This window comes from Dama dama, chromosome 9, assembly GCF_033118175.1.
Source record: "Dama dama isolate Ldn47 chromosome 9, ASM3311817v1, whole genome shotgun sequence".
In the NCBI taxonomy this organism is placed as follows: domain Eukaryota; kingdom Metazoa; phylum Chordata; class Mammalia; order Artiodactyla; family Cervidae; genus Dama; species Dama dama.
Window position 1 is genome coordinate 63,373,476 of NC_083689.1, and position 15,621 is coordinate 63,389,096.

The 15,621-nt window shown below is 52.4% G+C and overlaps 1 protein-coding gene across 3 annotated transcripts in view; it reads left to right on the top strand.

Annotated features, from left to right (window-relative positions):
• The window catches only part of PPARGC1B (PPARG coactivator 1 beta), a 117,557-nt gene that overhangs the window by 89,156 nt on the left and 12,780 nt on the right, over positions 1-15,621 (top strand). For all 3 annotated transcript variants that reach the window (XM_061151709.1, XM_061151711.1, XM_061151710.1), the window contains 7 exons: positions 340-555; positions 4,503-4,619; positions 6,525-7,650; positions 8,572-8,608; positions 9,133-9,206; positions 10,359-11,148; positions 14,234-14,309. In XM_061151709.1, coding sequence (XP_061007692.1) covers positions 340-555; positions 4,503-4,619; positions 6,525-7,650; positions 8,572-8,608; positions 9,133-9,206; positions 10,359-11,148; positions 14,234-14,309 — 2,436 coding nt within the window. The remainder of the gene's footprint in view (positions 1-339; positions 556-4,502; positions 4,620-6,524; positions 7,651-8,571; positions 8,609-9,132; positions 9,207-10,358; positions 11,149-14,233; positions 14,310-15,621) is intronic.

Sequence of the window (15,621 nt, forward strand, 5' to 3'; positions counted from 1 at the left end):
CTCAGTACTCTGTCCAGGAGTTTGGACACAGGAGGCTGTGGTATGAAGTGACTGTCCTTGGAGGAAGGGATGGGCATCCCCTGATTAGCATGTGACCCCAAGCCAAGGCCCTTTCTGTTACCACCTGCTGCCTGCTTGAAAATCTCTGATTCTTGGAGTCCATAGCACATTTCTTGAGCATCTGCTTGCCTAGGAAACTGGGAAGATCTGAGCAGGTGTGGCAGGAGGGTGATGGCGGTGGTGGTACAGCTGCAGGCACAGAGCAGATTTCTACCCAAAGTCGCTGAGCCTAAGGCATTGGCTAACCATGTCCCGTCTCTGCCTCTCTGCTCACTGCAGATAATCGACAATGAGAATGAGGCCCTCCTGGCAGCGCTCACCAAAACCCTGGATGACATCCCTGAGGATATTGTGAGTCTGGCTGCCTTGCCAGCCCTGGATGATGGAGACACACCCTCCTGTGCTTCTGCATCACCTGTCCCCTCCTCTGCGCCCCCCAGCCCCTCTCTGGAGGGGCCCCCTGCCTCGGCCCCTGAGGTGGACGAGCTCTCGCTGGTAAGAATCTGTTTCCAGCTGAAGTGATGGTGGTGGCCTGAGATGTGTGTGGTTGTAAGGGTGGTGGATGCAGGGAAACCAGCTCCAACCCCCGCAAGAATCTCTGTGCATCACTGGCAAGGGTTCAGGGCAGACCGCCTGGACTGGTAGTGGGCAGCCTCCTTGGGCTTAACCTGCAACTCTGTAGGCCCTTTGGGATTTCATGGATTTACCCTAAGTGTGTGTTAAACCTTGAAATTAAATGCAAATATTTTCCACACACTCTTGTTGGCTCCAACGGTAAAGAATCTGCCTGCAATATGGGAGGCCTCGGTTCGATCCCTAGGTCGAGAAGATCCCCTGGAGAAGGGAAGGGAATGGCAACCCACTCCAGTATTCTTGCCTGGAGAATCCCCATGGACAGAGGAGCCTGGTGGGCTACAGTCCATGGGGTTGCAAAGAGTTGGACATGACTGAACGACTGACTTTCACTTTCATTTTCACACATATACACACAGTGAAAAATTTAAACAGGAAGTATGGAGAGTTAAAAGCAAAACCTCCTTACCCATCTCATAATGGCTTTTTCTTTCCCTGGATGTAACCATGGTTACTGATCTGTTGTGTGACTTTCCTCTTCTTTTTTTTTTTTAACGACAAAAAAGAGCCTCCGTTACACACAGCCTAAACCTTGCTTTTCTCAGTGAATTGTGTGGCATGGAAACTCTTTCAGATGAGCAGAGGTAGCTCTGTTTTATCCTTTTTGTCAGCTGTATAGTGTTCCCTATAAGAAGGTACCATAACTTCTTTAACTAATCCTCTGGTTGGTGGATATGTGCATTGTTTCAACTCCTTTATTGTTCCATTGCCTTAGACTGTGTCCTTCACCAGGAGGAAGTGGATCCATTCCTAGAAAAGGAATTCCTGGGTCTTAATGTATGTGATTTTTCAGTTTAGACAAGTACTTCCAGCCTGCCCTCCAAAGAGGTTGGACCGGTTCATACTCTGACCAGCAAAAGTTAAATGCTACCTGAATCAATGTGGAATGTGGAAATGTACACATGGTGTTGCAGGTTTCTGGGGAGAAGGTCTCAGCCGTTTCAGATTCCAAAGGGATTTCAGAAGTTGCCAAAAGCAGTTGCTCTTGTCGCAGGCTAAAAGTGCCAGAACCCCAGATGTACTGGCTTGTGAAGTCCAGCTCATCTGTCTGAGGCTTCTTACTTCATCAGTGGGCACTCCTAGGACTGGTGAGACTTAGCTGAAAAGTCAGGGCCTGTTAGAGGTGGCAGGGATCTTCAGTCATGGAGAGTTAGAGCTAAATAGGCCCTTGGTAATCATAAAGTGCACCTCTGGGGAAACTGAGGCCCAGTGAGGGGAGGGCCTCTCCCAGGATCACACAAGTTGACTTGCCAGCAAGGTCTTCTGACTCCTAGTCCAGGACCATTTTCCCTCTCTCCTGCTGACTTCATGTTCCCCAAAGCAGCGTGGAACATTTAATAAGCACCTATGCGTGCCAGACTCAAGAGTGTGTTCAGTCCCATGTGATGGCTCCTGCTGATGAGGGTTGAATGTCCTTTCTGATTAGAATCAGACCTCTTGGGTTTGAATCTCAGCCTCACCAGTGAATGCTCTTGTGCCTCTCTCTGACTCAGCTTCCTGGTCTGTAAGGTGGGGTTAATAGCAGTGCTTATCTCAAAGGCAGTTGGGAGGAGTACAGCAGATAATACATGTAAAGCACTTAGAACAGTGCTAGGTACAAAGAAATGGCTCAATAAACGCTATCTAAGTGATAGTCACAACAGTCGGCCATGGTGTTAGCAGTAGTATTAGTAGTGAAAAAGTGAAAGTGAAAGTCACTTGGTCATGGCCGACTCTTTTCTACCCCGTGGACTATACAGTCCATGGAATTCTCCAGGCCAGAACACTGGAGTGGGTAACCCTTCCCTTCTCCAGGGGATCGTCCCAACCCAGGGATCGAACCCAGGTCTCCTGCACTTCAGGTGGGTTCTTTACCAGCTGAGCCACCAGGGAAGCCCAGTATCAGTAGTAGGAATACTTTGTGCCTGTGAGCACGTGTGTGGTTAGTCACTCGGTCACGTCCGACTCTTTGTGACCCCATGGACATGCCCACCAGGCACCTCCGTCCACGGAATTTTCCAGGCAAGAATACTGGAGTGGGTTGCCATTTCCTTCTCCAGGGGATCATCCCGACTCAGGGATCAAACCTACGTCTCTTGCATCTTCTGCATGCCAGGTGGATTCTTTCCTACTGCACCACCTGGGAAGCCCAGTAGTAACGGTAACGAGAGGAATTCTGTATAGGACTCTGCAGAGGGACCACACCTGAGTAGAGAGGTAGAGAGCGACCCCTGCTGGTCACTGTTTGGTTGTTCCCTCTCGTGCCTTATTTTTTTTTTTTTTTTCTCTCGTGCCTTAGACTGTACTTCTGTTTCTAGACTTGCCATCTAGACTCCCCACATTCCAACATAGTTCTAGAAAGGCCCTGAGAATTTGTACAGATTCTTCACCTGGAGTCATGGGTCCCAGAGAGTCCACCTGCAGAACCCATGGACCTCTGTATACATGTGTGTTTTCTGAGGCTAGCAGCTTCTCTTGTATTCTTACAGGGACCCCTGAATCGGAAAAAAAAAACCAATTATTTAGTCTGCCTGCTCCTGTTTTACACACACACATGCACACACACATCCATACACACTCACAACCTTGGAGAAAGCAAGGCCAGGAAAAGGGAAGGATTCACCCAAGGTCTCACAGTGAGTTGGGTTGAACTAGGTTAGAACCAGGTCCCTTGCTCTGGTATGACCATCTTTTCCTGTCCATGTCAGAGGATCACAGACATGCACATGCTGGTTTGGGGTCTTGGTAGGGTCGTGTGGCTCCTGCAGCTCCTAGGGCAGTGGGAGTGGCCTTTTCTTTGGTTCCTGGGCCCTTGGCAATCCCATTGGGGTGACCTGGGGGTCATGTCTCCTGAGGAAACACTCAGTGCTATAACAAAAACCGCTCATGCTTCCTGACTTGTTCTCAACTTCGGCTGTGGTAGGATCCCCAGCGAAACCCCCAGGTGCGATCATCTCCCTGCTTTGTTGGCTGGAATACACTGAGCACCTTTCCTCTGGGTATAGAAGTGTGAAAAGCTTATCAACTTTTATAGAAAAATTAGAAAAGCCAGACAAGCATCAGCTTAGTATGCTTCCACTTGTGTAAAAACAGCTGGCTTGGTTGGAGGTGATGTGTACATATATACATTCTTGCATTGTGTATGTGTGTATGTATATTTGAGTCCCACCTCAGGAATGGGTCACAAGAAGGTGGTTAGTAGCAGTTGCCTCTGGGACCTTGGACAGGAGGGAGACTAGCTTCCAGTTGTTTACCCGTTAGTATTTGTGGTATGTGTATTTTCCACCATTTCCAAGTATTATTCGCTTAAGGTAAAGAATCAATTTCCTAAACAGTATGATTAAACAAAAAGAACAAAGGAAAATCAGCTAAAATCCTACACCAAAGAAACATTGTGGGGCCTCACCATCCAGACTGTGTATGTGTGTGCGTGTGTGTGCGTGTGTGTAATCACAAGTGTACGTAAAGTGTCCGAATCAAGTGTGTGCATGTGGTAGCATGGGTAGACATCACCCAAGATCTGTTTGGGTTTCTGAAGATCATAGATATTTCTCTTGGGTTATTCACTCTGAAAAGGACTTTACTTTTTACTGGGATACTTGTGTCTGTCTGGCATTCCTACACAACCTGCTTTCTGTACTTAATGTATTACAGGTCATTCAGTGCCCTCCCTGTCTTCTTCCATGCTCCCATGATGACGGGGTCAGAGTGTGGTCACTCCGGCGGCGGGCGGGGGGATTGGCTCCAGGCCAGGCTTCTCCCTAACATGTGCTTCCCTGCATCTCTGGCTGTAGCTCAGCCCTGGCTTCTCCCATCTGCTCCTCCCACAGCTGCAGAAACTCCTTCTCGCCACGTCCTACCCAGCCTCGACCTCCGATAGCCAGAAGGAAGGGACCGCATGGCGCCAGGCAGGCCTCAGGTCCAGAAATCCGCGGCCTTGTGTCAAGGTATGTCTACACACGCCCCCAGACCTACCCAGGACTCCTCCAAGAGGGTCTCTGGGCAGGGGGTGCACCCTTCCACTCTTGTTATTGGCCATCAAGTTCAGTACACTCACAGTTCACTCTTTGCTCCTCACACAACCCTTGGTGCTGATGTCCTGGACACTACTTGAAACCTAGGCTGGTCTGGGGTTTGAGAAATAGCCCTGGACTTTTTCATGTACAGTTGATCTTGAACTACATGGGTCTGAACTGCACAGGGCCACTTCTACGTGGATTTTTGTCAGTAGTAAATACTGTAATACTGCAGGATCTGAGTTCATTGAATCCATAGATGCAGAGCAACAGTGGGTACTGAGGACTGACTATCAGTCACATGTGAATTTTCCACTGTGTGGAACCTCTGTCTGGTTCAAAAGTCAACTGTAGGGACTTCCCTGGTGATCCAATGGCTAAGAGTCCACGCTCCCAATGCAGGGGACCCAGATTCAATCTGGTCAAGGAACTAGATCCCACATGTCTCAACTACAACACAACGCAGCCAAATAAATAAATATTTTTTTAAAAAAGCCAACTCTACTTCAGTGTTCCAGGCAGTCTTAGATGTTGAGTTAGAGTGGGGACAAGGAGGCTGTGGCCTGCCCTCAGGAAGCTTATTCTAATGAGGTGACAGAACCCAGCATAATATCCTTGTTGGTACCGTGGGGACCACAAGGAGGAGTTTGAATTTCTCCTGGGGGTGGGGCGCATCAGAGAGCTGAAAGCGCCATCGTGAACACCCAGAAGGAAGCAAGTCCTTTTCCCTTCTTGGGCTCCATCTTCTGAGACCTCCAAGGAGGGGTTTCCAAGGTGACTTCCCAGTGTTCCTGTTACTCAGAGCCTGCACGCGCCCCATCCTCTTGTTCCCGGACACCGTTGGCATGGACTGCTTCGGACAGCCCCACCCCTCCAGGCAGACTCGGGATAGCATCTTTCTCAGATAGTGGCCCGGTGCGGGGGCCTGTCCCCTCCTAGTCTGCCCGGAGGTGGGGGAGGAGGGTGGGCCCTTTCCCTGTGTCCCCTCCCTACTTGTCCTGGCTGGCCTCCCAAAAGAGAGGGCCATCCCTCATGTTCCATTTTGTCACAGAGGCAGCAGCTAAGCCCCTCTGTGAGCCAGCCTGCCCTCTGGAAGGTTCGGAAGCATTGCCGGGGGATGGGGCATGAGAGACAGCAGGACAGCCGGCCTGGCCTCAGCAGAGAGATGGTTGCTCTGGGGGTGGAGCCCGTGTGTGGACGAATGAGGGCAGATAAGTCTGGGGAGGGCTGTTGGCTGGGGCCACGTTGCAGAGGACCCCTGACCAGGGGCTTCCCCTTTACTACACGGGCACTGGAAAGCTACTGAATTTTTTTTTTCTTTTAAAGAGCTTTATGAAGGTGCCACTTACATACCATAAAAGGCACCTGTTTTAAAAGTATGATTCAGTGATTTTTAATAAACTTAGAGTTGTGCAGCCATGACCACAACCCAGTTTTAGAACATTTCCATCCTCCCAGGAAGATCCCCAGTGTCTCTATTTACAGTCAGTCCCTGTTCCCACACCCAGCCCCAGGCAGCCACTAATGTACTTCTTGGCGCTGTCACTGAGGGCTCCGCGCAGGGGAGCAAGGTAGTCAGAACAGGGCTTTGGCGGTAAACCTGGAAAGGGCGGGGTCCATAGCTGGGGTCCCTGTTAGGAGGCTGGCCGTTCCTTCATCCTCATCCCCTGAGTGATGCCAAGTGCGGTTCTGTGCTGGAAGCTGGGGGTTGAGCAATGAAACCCGGCGTGATCATCCTGGAGAGACAGGCTGTGCCTGGCCAGTGGTGCAGGTGTGGGCAGCGGGGAGAAGCCGTGCGGGTCTCCCTCCTCACTCTGGCCTCTTTCCCCTCTCCAGATGGATGGCCCCCAAGACAGGAAGGGCCCCACTCTGCACTCTCAGAGCCGGAGCTGCACGGAGCTACACAAGCACCTCACCTCGGCACCGGCCTGCCCTCGGGCTAAAGCCCTCTCCCCGGATAGAGGCCTGCAGCCACCACCATCCCTGAGTCCCTGGCTCCCCATCAAGGAGGATGAGGAGGCGGGCGAGGACTGCCCAAGCCCCCAGCTGGCTTCAGCCTCCCCCGGGGACTCACCAGCGCTGGGCAGGACAGACCCCAGCGCCCAGGTTTCCCAGGAGGACATGCAGGCCATGGTGCAGCTCATCCGCTACATGCACACCTACTGCCTCCCACAGAGGAAGCTGCCCACACAGGCCCCAGAGCCAGCTCCACAGCCCAGCAGCAGTCCCTCCAAGCAGGTCAGACCCCGGCCTCGGTCCCAGCACCCTTCCAAAGCCACCTGGACCGAGTTCTCCATCCTGAGGGAACTTCTGGCTCAAGATGTCCTCTGCGATGTCAGCAAACCCTACCGTCTGGCCACACCTGTCTACGCCTCCCTCACGCCCCGGCCCCGGCCCAAGGACAGTCAGGCCTCCGCCAGCCACCCGGGTCCCGTGGAGGAGGTGAGGGTCTCACCTTCACCCAAGAGTTCGGGGCCCAGACCCAGCCTGCGCCCGCTGCGGCTGCAGGTGAAAGGGCATGTCAGCCGGTCGGCCAGGCTGCAGCCGGAGGAGGAGGAGGAGGAAGAAGAGGAGGAGGAAGAAGAAAAAGAGGAAGAGGACGAGGAGGAATGGGGCCGGAAAAGGCCAGGGCGCGGCCTGCCATGGACCAAGCTGGGGAGGAAGCCAGAGAGCTCCGTGTGCCCTGTGCGACGTTCCAGGAGACTGAACCCTGAGCTTGGCCCCTGGCTGACGTTCACGGATGAGCCCATGGTCCCTGCAGATCCCCAGGGGCCTCTGCCCTCGCGCTTGGCCCCCGAAGCCTGTGATGTGGAGGGAGAGCCTGACAGCCCCACAGATGAGGACAGTGGCCAAGACCAGCCGCTCCTGCGGGGACCCCAGATCCCAGCTCTGGAGAGCCCCTGTGAGAGCGGGTGTGGGGACACGGACGAGGACCCCAGTTGCCCGAGGCTGTCTTCCAGAGGTAGTCGGAGTCGGTGGTCCGAGAGGGGGCGGGGCTGAGGTGTGGCTGACCCCACTGCACTGGAGCCAGGAGCCCCAGGTTGGGCAAACCCCTCTCCCTCTCTGGCTCTCAGCTTCCCTTCCTGTATAATGGGCTTAGCTGGGCAGACCTTCAGGAATCACCTGAGCATCTCTGAGTTTCTCATCATGCATGGGCCAGGCGTCCTTAATGAACAAGGAGCAAGATGCCTGCATTCTTGGGGCTTGTGTATCAGTGGGGGAGATGGGCAATCATAAAGTGAGCAAGAAAGGAAAGTAATTACAAATTGCGATAAGTCCTCTAAAGAAGACTTCCTGGGTAACAATGTGATGGATGGTGTGAGTCTCTAAATTCAGCTCCACAGTGAGGTTGAATTTTAAATGGTAACACAAGTGGGGATAATAATACAGTAGTCATCTATTTTACACTTGCTCTGTCAGGCTTGGTTTATGACTTAATACAGATTATCCCCATTGATCCTCATAGGAAACCTATGTGGTGGGTGCTATTGTAATTCCTGTTTTAAGTCATGGAAACAAAGGCACATAGGTGTCTAATGGTTAGTCAACTAGTTAGTCCTGCATCTCTTTGGGGCTGAGCCCACAGATGCTGGCCTTAGAAGTGGGAATGCTTCACCACACGCGCTATACTGATGGGCCATAAGGGGTTGCCCTAGAACCCATCAACGCTGCAAAAGCCACACCTCCGCCAGCTATAAATGTCGCTGAGTCTAGGGGAATGAAGGTTTTGAGCTGTTCCTACTCGTCCCTAAAGATGGCAGAGGCTTTTGGGTCACATGCCTGAAAGAAGCTGTGCTTGGTACCAATGCAGTTCAGAGGGAAACATCCTCTCTAGCAATGCCATGTTGAAAAATCTTATTTTTCTGTTTTGTCTTCTTTTCAGACTCTCCCAGGTGCCTCATGCTGGCCTTGTCGCAAAGGTAGATTTCTGGAAATTGTTGGCTTATTACTTCATGAGACCTTATCTGGTTGGGTGTAGGGTGACTCATTGGCCACTGAGCCTGATCCTGTCCCCACACCCCTGCCCTCTTTACCATGTAGGGTTCTCAGGAGCTGGGTTTCCTTGGTAGGCAGTTTGGTTTTTAGAAGCTGGTCTCTGCAGGCCTAAGAGATGGAGAATTTCATGGGGAAAAGCTGACAGTGCTGTGTGGCTTTGGGCAAGTGTCTTCTCCTCTCTGGGCCTCAGCTGTTTCATTGTAAAATAAGGAGGTTGACAATGATTGTCCTGTCTCCAACTCCCTCAGATCTCTCCCACGTCTCCTAAAAGCTGTATAGCTCTGAATTCCTCTAACAGCCAGGATGGGGATTCTCCTGCAAATTCTCCTCAGGCCTCACTTTCATGGGGCGCAGAAGCAGGATCTGTCACAGTGTCCCCTTGCCCTCCTGGCATGCTCGGGGAGGTGGAATCTGCTACTGACTGGCATCTTTCCTTCCTGTCCTCCAGCCCCACCAGTGACCCTCCTTTTGGCAAGAAGACCTTCGAGCAGACCTTGACGGTGGAGCTCTGTGGCACAGCAGGTAAGCTAGGGGCTCAATGGGGAGGTGCCCTTGGGGAGGAAGCACTTCAGGCAGTAAGGGGGTACCCCAACAAGCCCTCCTTGCCACCACTGCACAGGCTACGCTGGATCTTGAGATTCCCATTGAGAGAGTTTATAAGGAAAGTCAGAACCCAGGCTCAGCTGTTCGGCTGCTGACAGTTGGCACATGACCTGATTTAAAAAAAAAAAAAGAGATGCATGTCTTCCCCTGAAGCAGCCCGCAGTCCTATGTGGGAAACAGACTCACATCATGACAAGTACTGTTTGACACGTGCTTGTTCCAAAGACCTTTCAAGAGCTCTGGGAGCATAGAGGAAGGGACAGTATGGGGAGGGGCAGGATGTGGCCTGAGAAGATGCATGGGTAGCCAGAGCAGCAGGCATTTCAGCTACGTTTGCAGGGTAGTAGAAGTTGAGGGACAAAAACAAAAGAGAAGGGTATTCTTGGCAGCAGAATCGGCATGAGCAAAAAGGCTCAGAGAAGTGGAAGTACAGGTACATCGGGGGAGACCGGCCACATGGCAGTGCTGTGGGGAGAACTGGGGGGTTAGGCAAGAGCAAATATCAAAGGCTGAGAGGAATGTCAGGCTGAAGGGTTTCATGTAGATCCTCAAGGCTCCAGGAGCCCCAGAAAGGAAGAGATCACTGGCATTTTGGCAAGTTCCCTCTGGTACCTGGGGGAGGGTGAAGGCTAAGGTCAGTTGCAGGACCACCTAAGGTCACTGTGGTGGTCAAATCCAGATGGGAGGTTTTTGCCTGTGGTGCCTGCCACCTCTGTACCCTGGGAGACTTCAGAGGTATTTGGGATGACCAGTTGGGAGGGCTTGTGGAATGATGGAATGTGGAGCAGGAAGAGAGATCTCAGATAACTTGGAGGCTTCTGCAAGGCTACAGAAGGGATGGCAAATGGATTTCATCACATGCCAGCTCTGAAAAACTGTTGACGGACTGTATGAGATGGAGTCCCAGGCTACGTCCAGGCTCAGTCAGCAGCGCAGTGATCGATTAGCAATGCCTGCCATCCAGTGGGTCTGGGGAGTGGTGACATGCATGCTATTTCTTTGCCATCCCAAACGAGGGTTTCCGTGCTCCTTGGAGAAATCTGTCTCACGGTGTTCCTCTTGCTTGGGTAGGACTCACTCCGCCCACCACGCCTCCCTACAAGCCCGCAGAGGAAGACCCCTTCAAGCCAGACATCAAGCACAGCCCAGGCAAAGACAGAGCTCCCACCTCGGAGGGTCCCCAGCTTGGGGCCACCACCGAGGCTGTCCACAAGCTGCCAAAGAAGCACCCAGAGAGGAGCGAGCTCCTGTCCCACCTGCGGCATACCCCAGCCCAGTCAGCCTCCCAGGCTGGTCAGAAGCGCCCCTTCTCCTGTTCCTTCGGCGACCATGACTACTGCCAGGTGCTCAAGCCAGACGGCGCCCTGCAGAGGAAGGTGCTGAGGTCCTGGGAGCCGTCTGGGGCCCACCTGAAGGACTGGCCCCAGCAAGGGGCCCCACGGGCTGAGGCCCAGGCCTCTGGCAGGGAGGAAGATGGAAGCTGTAATGTTGATGCCCCCAGCAAGGACAGCACACTGCTCAGAGACCACGAGATCCGTGCCAGCCTCACCAAGCACTTTGGGCTCCTAGAGACAGCCTTGGAGGAGGAAGACCTGGCCTCCTGCAAGAGCCCCGAGTATGACACAGTCTTTGAGGACAGCAGCAGCAGCAGTGGCGAGAGCACCTTCCTCCTGGAGGAGGAAGACGAGGAGGAGGACGACGATGAAGGAGAGGACTCAGGGGTCAGCCCCCCTCGCTCTGACCACTGCCCCTACCAGAGCCCACCCAGCAAGGCCAGTCGGCGGCTCTGTTCCCGCAGCCGCTCCAGCTCTGGCTCCTCATCCTGCCGCTCCCGGTCACCAGCCACACGGAGGACCTTCAGGTATGGATGGGTGGGTGGCCTCAGGATGGATGGTGGGCAGCTGAGCACCCCCAGTTCTGAGGTGTCAGGGGAGAGAGGAGCCCTGAGACCAGGGCCGCAGCTTCCTGTGTGGCCTGTGTCCTGGTCAGAAGCCCTGGAGGTGGACTCCTTGGGGCGTTATGGGCAAGTCCTGAAGCCAAGTGAAGCCTGCTGTGTGGTCCAGTGGTCCAGTGAGGAGTGGTCCAGATCTCCTGGCCTCGAGGGAGGAAGAAAACACACTTTCTGGCTTTTTGTGACCTTATTCATCTGTTTCTGCTTTTATATTTGTAAAGTGGGTAGGTTTTTGTGTAAATATATACAGTTGACCTTTGAATAAGGTGAGGGTTAGGGACAGCAATCCTCCACACAGTCAAAAATTGTGTGTAACTTATAGTCGGCGCTCCTCATCTGAGATAACTCCGTATCTGCAGATTCAGCGACTTCTGACAGTGTGGTATTACTACTGAAGAAAACCCCAGTGTTGGTGGCCTCTCAGAGTTCAAACCTGTGTTGTTCAAGGGTCAACACATGTACACAGTGTAATACTTATGTGAATTTACTTGTAAAACAAAGATTAGCATAATTCTAATTTGTGTTCTAAAAAACCCCCCAAAACCCGGATTTAAAGCAGAGATAAGGTTTATTCCCGTTTCTCGGGGCTGCGGAGTTGTGCAGGCTTCCAGCAGTCAGTCACCCGGTGGGAGAGCTCTTTTTCTTTCACACCAGGATGACGTGTCATGAGCGTTTCCTCATACCGTCTTTGCTCACTGAACCGGACTGTAGAAGGAGCCGTTCCAGAATTCTGTGGGGAGCTGGGCAGAAAGAATGGAAGTCTGGCATCTTTTGGTGAAGACAGGTTGCTTCTCTTCCCTGATGACAGCAGGACCTGGCTCTTCAGAGGGGAGGCCGCAGGAGCGTGGGTGCAAGTCCCAAACCCTCTGCCCGAGATGCACCTGAGTGACCACCAGATGGCGCTCCTGGGTTCAGAGCAGTGCAGCAAGCAGAATCCGGGAGAGGCCTCCTTACCAAGCTGGTGGCTGGGCCCCGCCTCCTAAGCCTCAGGTTTTGTAGGTTGGGGGTGGGGGTGGAGATTTTCATTTCTAACAAGTTCCGGGGTAACGATGACATTGCTAGAGTGCTATACTCCGAGAAACAGAATTCAGGTAGTAGGAAGATAACCTTAGAAAAATTCCTCTTTATATTTTCTTATCTCTACCGGTGGCTCTTAACTGAAAATCTGTTGAAAACAAAGCTTCCTTTCCCCATTAAAATGTACGCAGACAACTCACTGGGCATTGGATTTTAGGGGACTTCTGGATCCGCCAGACACTATTGTGCCAAAGCCCTGAATTGTTATTTAAAATGAACTCATCTTGAACAATTTCTCTAAAAGCCTGTCTATGTAATAAGCCAGAACAGTTAGTCAGAGACATCTTCTGTCAGACCTCTCCAAACCCCACTTCCAGCTCTGTTCTTCTTTCCCCAGAGGGTCGCTGTGAGCTAGTCTGCCTGTTGTTCACATTAGCTGGTTTCTTCTGCAGCATCTGTTCAGAAGCTACTAAGGTTCTTCTCCTGTTGAAGCACATTCCCCAAGGCCAGAGCTGGAGCTTCTTGGCTTCCTTCCCCTCCTGACCTGTTCAGGCCCTTTACCCATGGGCTTGGCACACGAGTCAGGGGCCTCTCTCAACCGCCTTGGATTCTCCTTTTCCTCTTTCTCACTTTTGGGCTAAGTTCAGGCTGGCTTTCGCTGGAGAAAGTTAATTGGTTAACTTGGTTCTTACTCAGCTGCCTGGCAGAGCTTGATGGCTAGTCAATTGGATAAACTAGTCTTCAGCCTTCTCCAGACCAGCATTTCTCTACTTGTGCTTCTGCTACCAAACATAATCAACAGGAAGGCTTTGAGCTGGTTTAACAAGCCCTACAGCACCTTCAAGTCACTCTGAGCTCTTCATGGGGGAAGACTTCCAATGCTGCTGCAAGTGGAAAATGATACTCTTATTATATAGCACTTAAAGTTTGCAAGTCACATCCCTTTCTATTACCCTCTTTGAGCTTCACAGAGGCACTTGAGGGAAGCTCAAGTGCTTTTCATACCCATTTTATAGATGAGGAAACTGAGGCTCAAAGAGTTTCAATAGAAAAATATAGCCAGCCAGTACTGAGCTATTCCTGAGCTAAGCATGTACACATATGTTCTGATTTGAATCTCCCAAATGGCTGAGAAGGCAAATACAATTGATTCTCCTTAGTTTACAGATGAAGAACTGGCTTAAGTAGCTGGTCCCGGGTCACCAGCAGAGAGGTAGTAGAATCAGCATTGGAATGCTACCTGACTCTGGAGCCCCTGCTCTCTCTCATTCTCTGCTGTGTTCCCAAGGATGCAAACGGTGTGTGGCAGAGTCGGCACTCAACCCCCCTCACATGCTGTGCTCCTTCCCCTCCAGCTGCCTGGCCACTGGGAAGAGAGGGCATTGTGCAGACAGGTGCCTGGGAGGGCGCAGGCGTGTGGCACCCAGGAGCTTCTCCAGCTGAGTAGCCCACTGGCTGCCTGGGGTGCAGGGGCTGTGATGGCCGAGGTTGCTGCCTGGCCAGACAGCACAAATGGAGGGGGAGCACAAATGGAGGGTCTAGAATCAGCAGACCTCCTACTAGCTTTGGCTTTCCCACTTCTTAGCTTCGGGGCAAATTTCATCTTGAACCTGAGCCTTAAGATTTTCATCTGAAAAATGGGGAAGCATGAGACCTCAGAGGATATTTTTTCATCAGGTCAACTATCATAATGAAGCGAAAGGGCCTTTCCACCCCCAACAGCATAGAAAGGTTCACAGGGATTATGGTTAGCAACGTAGAAGGCATGTGTCAGTCACATGTTCAGACCCACATGCGGCCCTGGGTGGTGACCGCTGAGGCGGAGAGCTGGGCTCCCTCTCCGAGTTCTACCTTCACTAATGAACAAGTCCTAACAAAGCTGAAGAAACATCGCTCGCCTCCTGAAGCAAGTCCTCCTCCCGCCCCACTGTGGTCCCTGCTAAGAGTGAGTGAGTCTGCTTTGCTTGTTCACTGACAGATGTGAGAGCAGAGGGTCGTGTTCAGACGGAACGCCAAGCGTCCGGCATGCCAGGAAGCAGCGGGAAAAGGCCATTGTAAGTGACTTGGGGCCCCAGAGCCCGGAGTGAGTGGGGACAAGCAGGGGCATCAGGAAGTGTGGGGGCTTCAGAGACCCGAAGTGCTCTGAGGTCATCTGGCCTGCAGGAGATAGTTGTATTTCTCTCATTTACGAAAGCACAAGGGTCACCAAAGGGCATCAAAGGTGGCATGCGCAAAATGCAGCCAGTGGACTGGTCTGGGAGTGGGGTGGGGTAGTGTGCCGTTGGTGAGGATTCAGGGCTCAGTATCAGAAGCTCAACAGGGCACAGGGGCTGAGCACTGATGAGGGAGCAGAGCCAGCGCTGCTTCCACTTCTGTGTGACCTTGAGCAACTTCCTTGAGCCTCAGTTTACTCATCTGTATATAGGGTCCCCTGGTGTGATCTGGGCAAAAGGACCAAGAGAGCCTGTCTCTTCCTGCCCGACTCTCTAGTCCTCCCCCAGAGTTAGTCCAGAGGCCCAGGCTGTGCCTGGTAAACCTGTTGCAAAGCACCACACAGGGAAAAGTCATTAGGAAGCTGGAGTCAGTGTCCTCATATCATTAGAAAGGAGGGAAGGGAAAGTAAGACAGAAGCACAGACAGACTCTCACTGGATTTCCATCCCCCACCCCACCACCCCCACACCCCACCCCCGACAGCATGGTGCTTCAGGGCAGGGCATGCTCGAGGTATGCATACCCCGGAGGTGTGTACACACAGCTGTCTGCAAGCAGGTACTTAAAACCACATGGAGCATCTTCTGGGATCCTTGTGTGACCATTCAGCAGTTGTGGCGTGCCTGGCCCTGTTCTAGGTGCTGGATGGCAACAGCGAATGAGACAAACAAGGTCTCCACTCCTATGGTTGGGCCAGAAGGGAGAGAGAGATGACAGACTCATAAGCAAAGCAATAAATACTGTCATTACAGATTGGGAGGTGCACTGTGAAATTAATCACGCCACGACTAAGATGTTTGAAACAAATCATGTTTTGACTTGTGGGGAGGATTTATTTACATGGTTGTCTGGAAAGGGCATCTTCAGAGAGCTAGGCCCCAAGGGATGGAAGAAGCCATCCAAGCAAAGGTTCAAGAGGACAGCGGAGGGGGTGGGGGGGTGCAGAAGCGGGAAAGGGCCTGTGAGTTCAAGGTGCTGGAGGAGGCGGGGGTGGGAAGGGGGCAGGGGGTGGTTGCATTCTTACACGGAGCTGAACTGGGCCACCCTGGGGAACATACCTGGTGTCTGAGACTGTACAGCAGTGCCCTCTCTGGACCGCTGCCCTCTGAGGTGCAGGAGGGCATGGCTGGAGAATCGCTGGCCTTAACCTGTT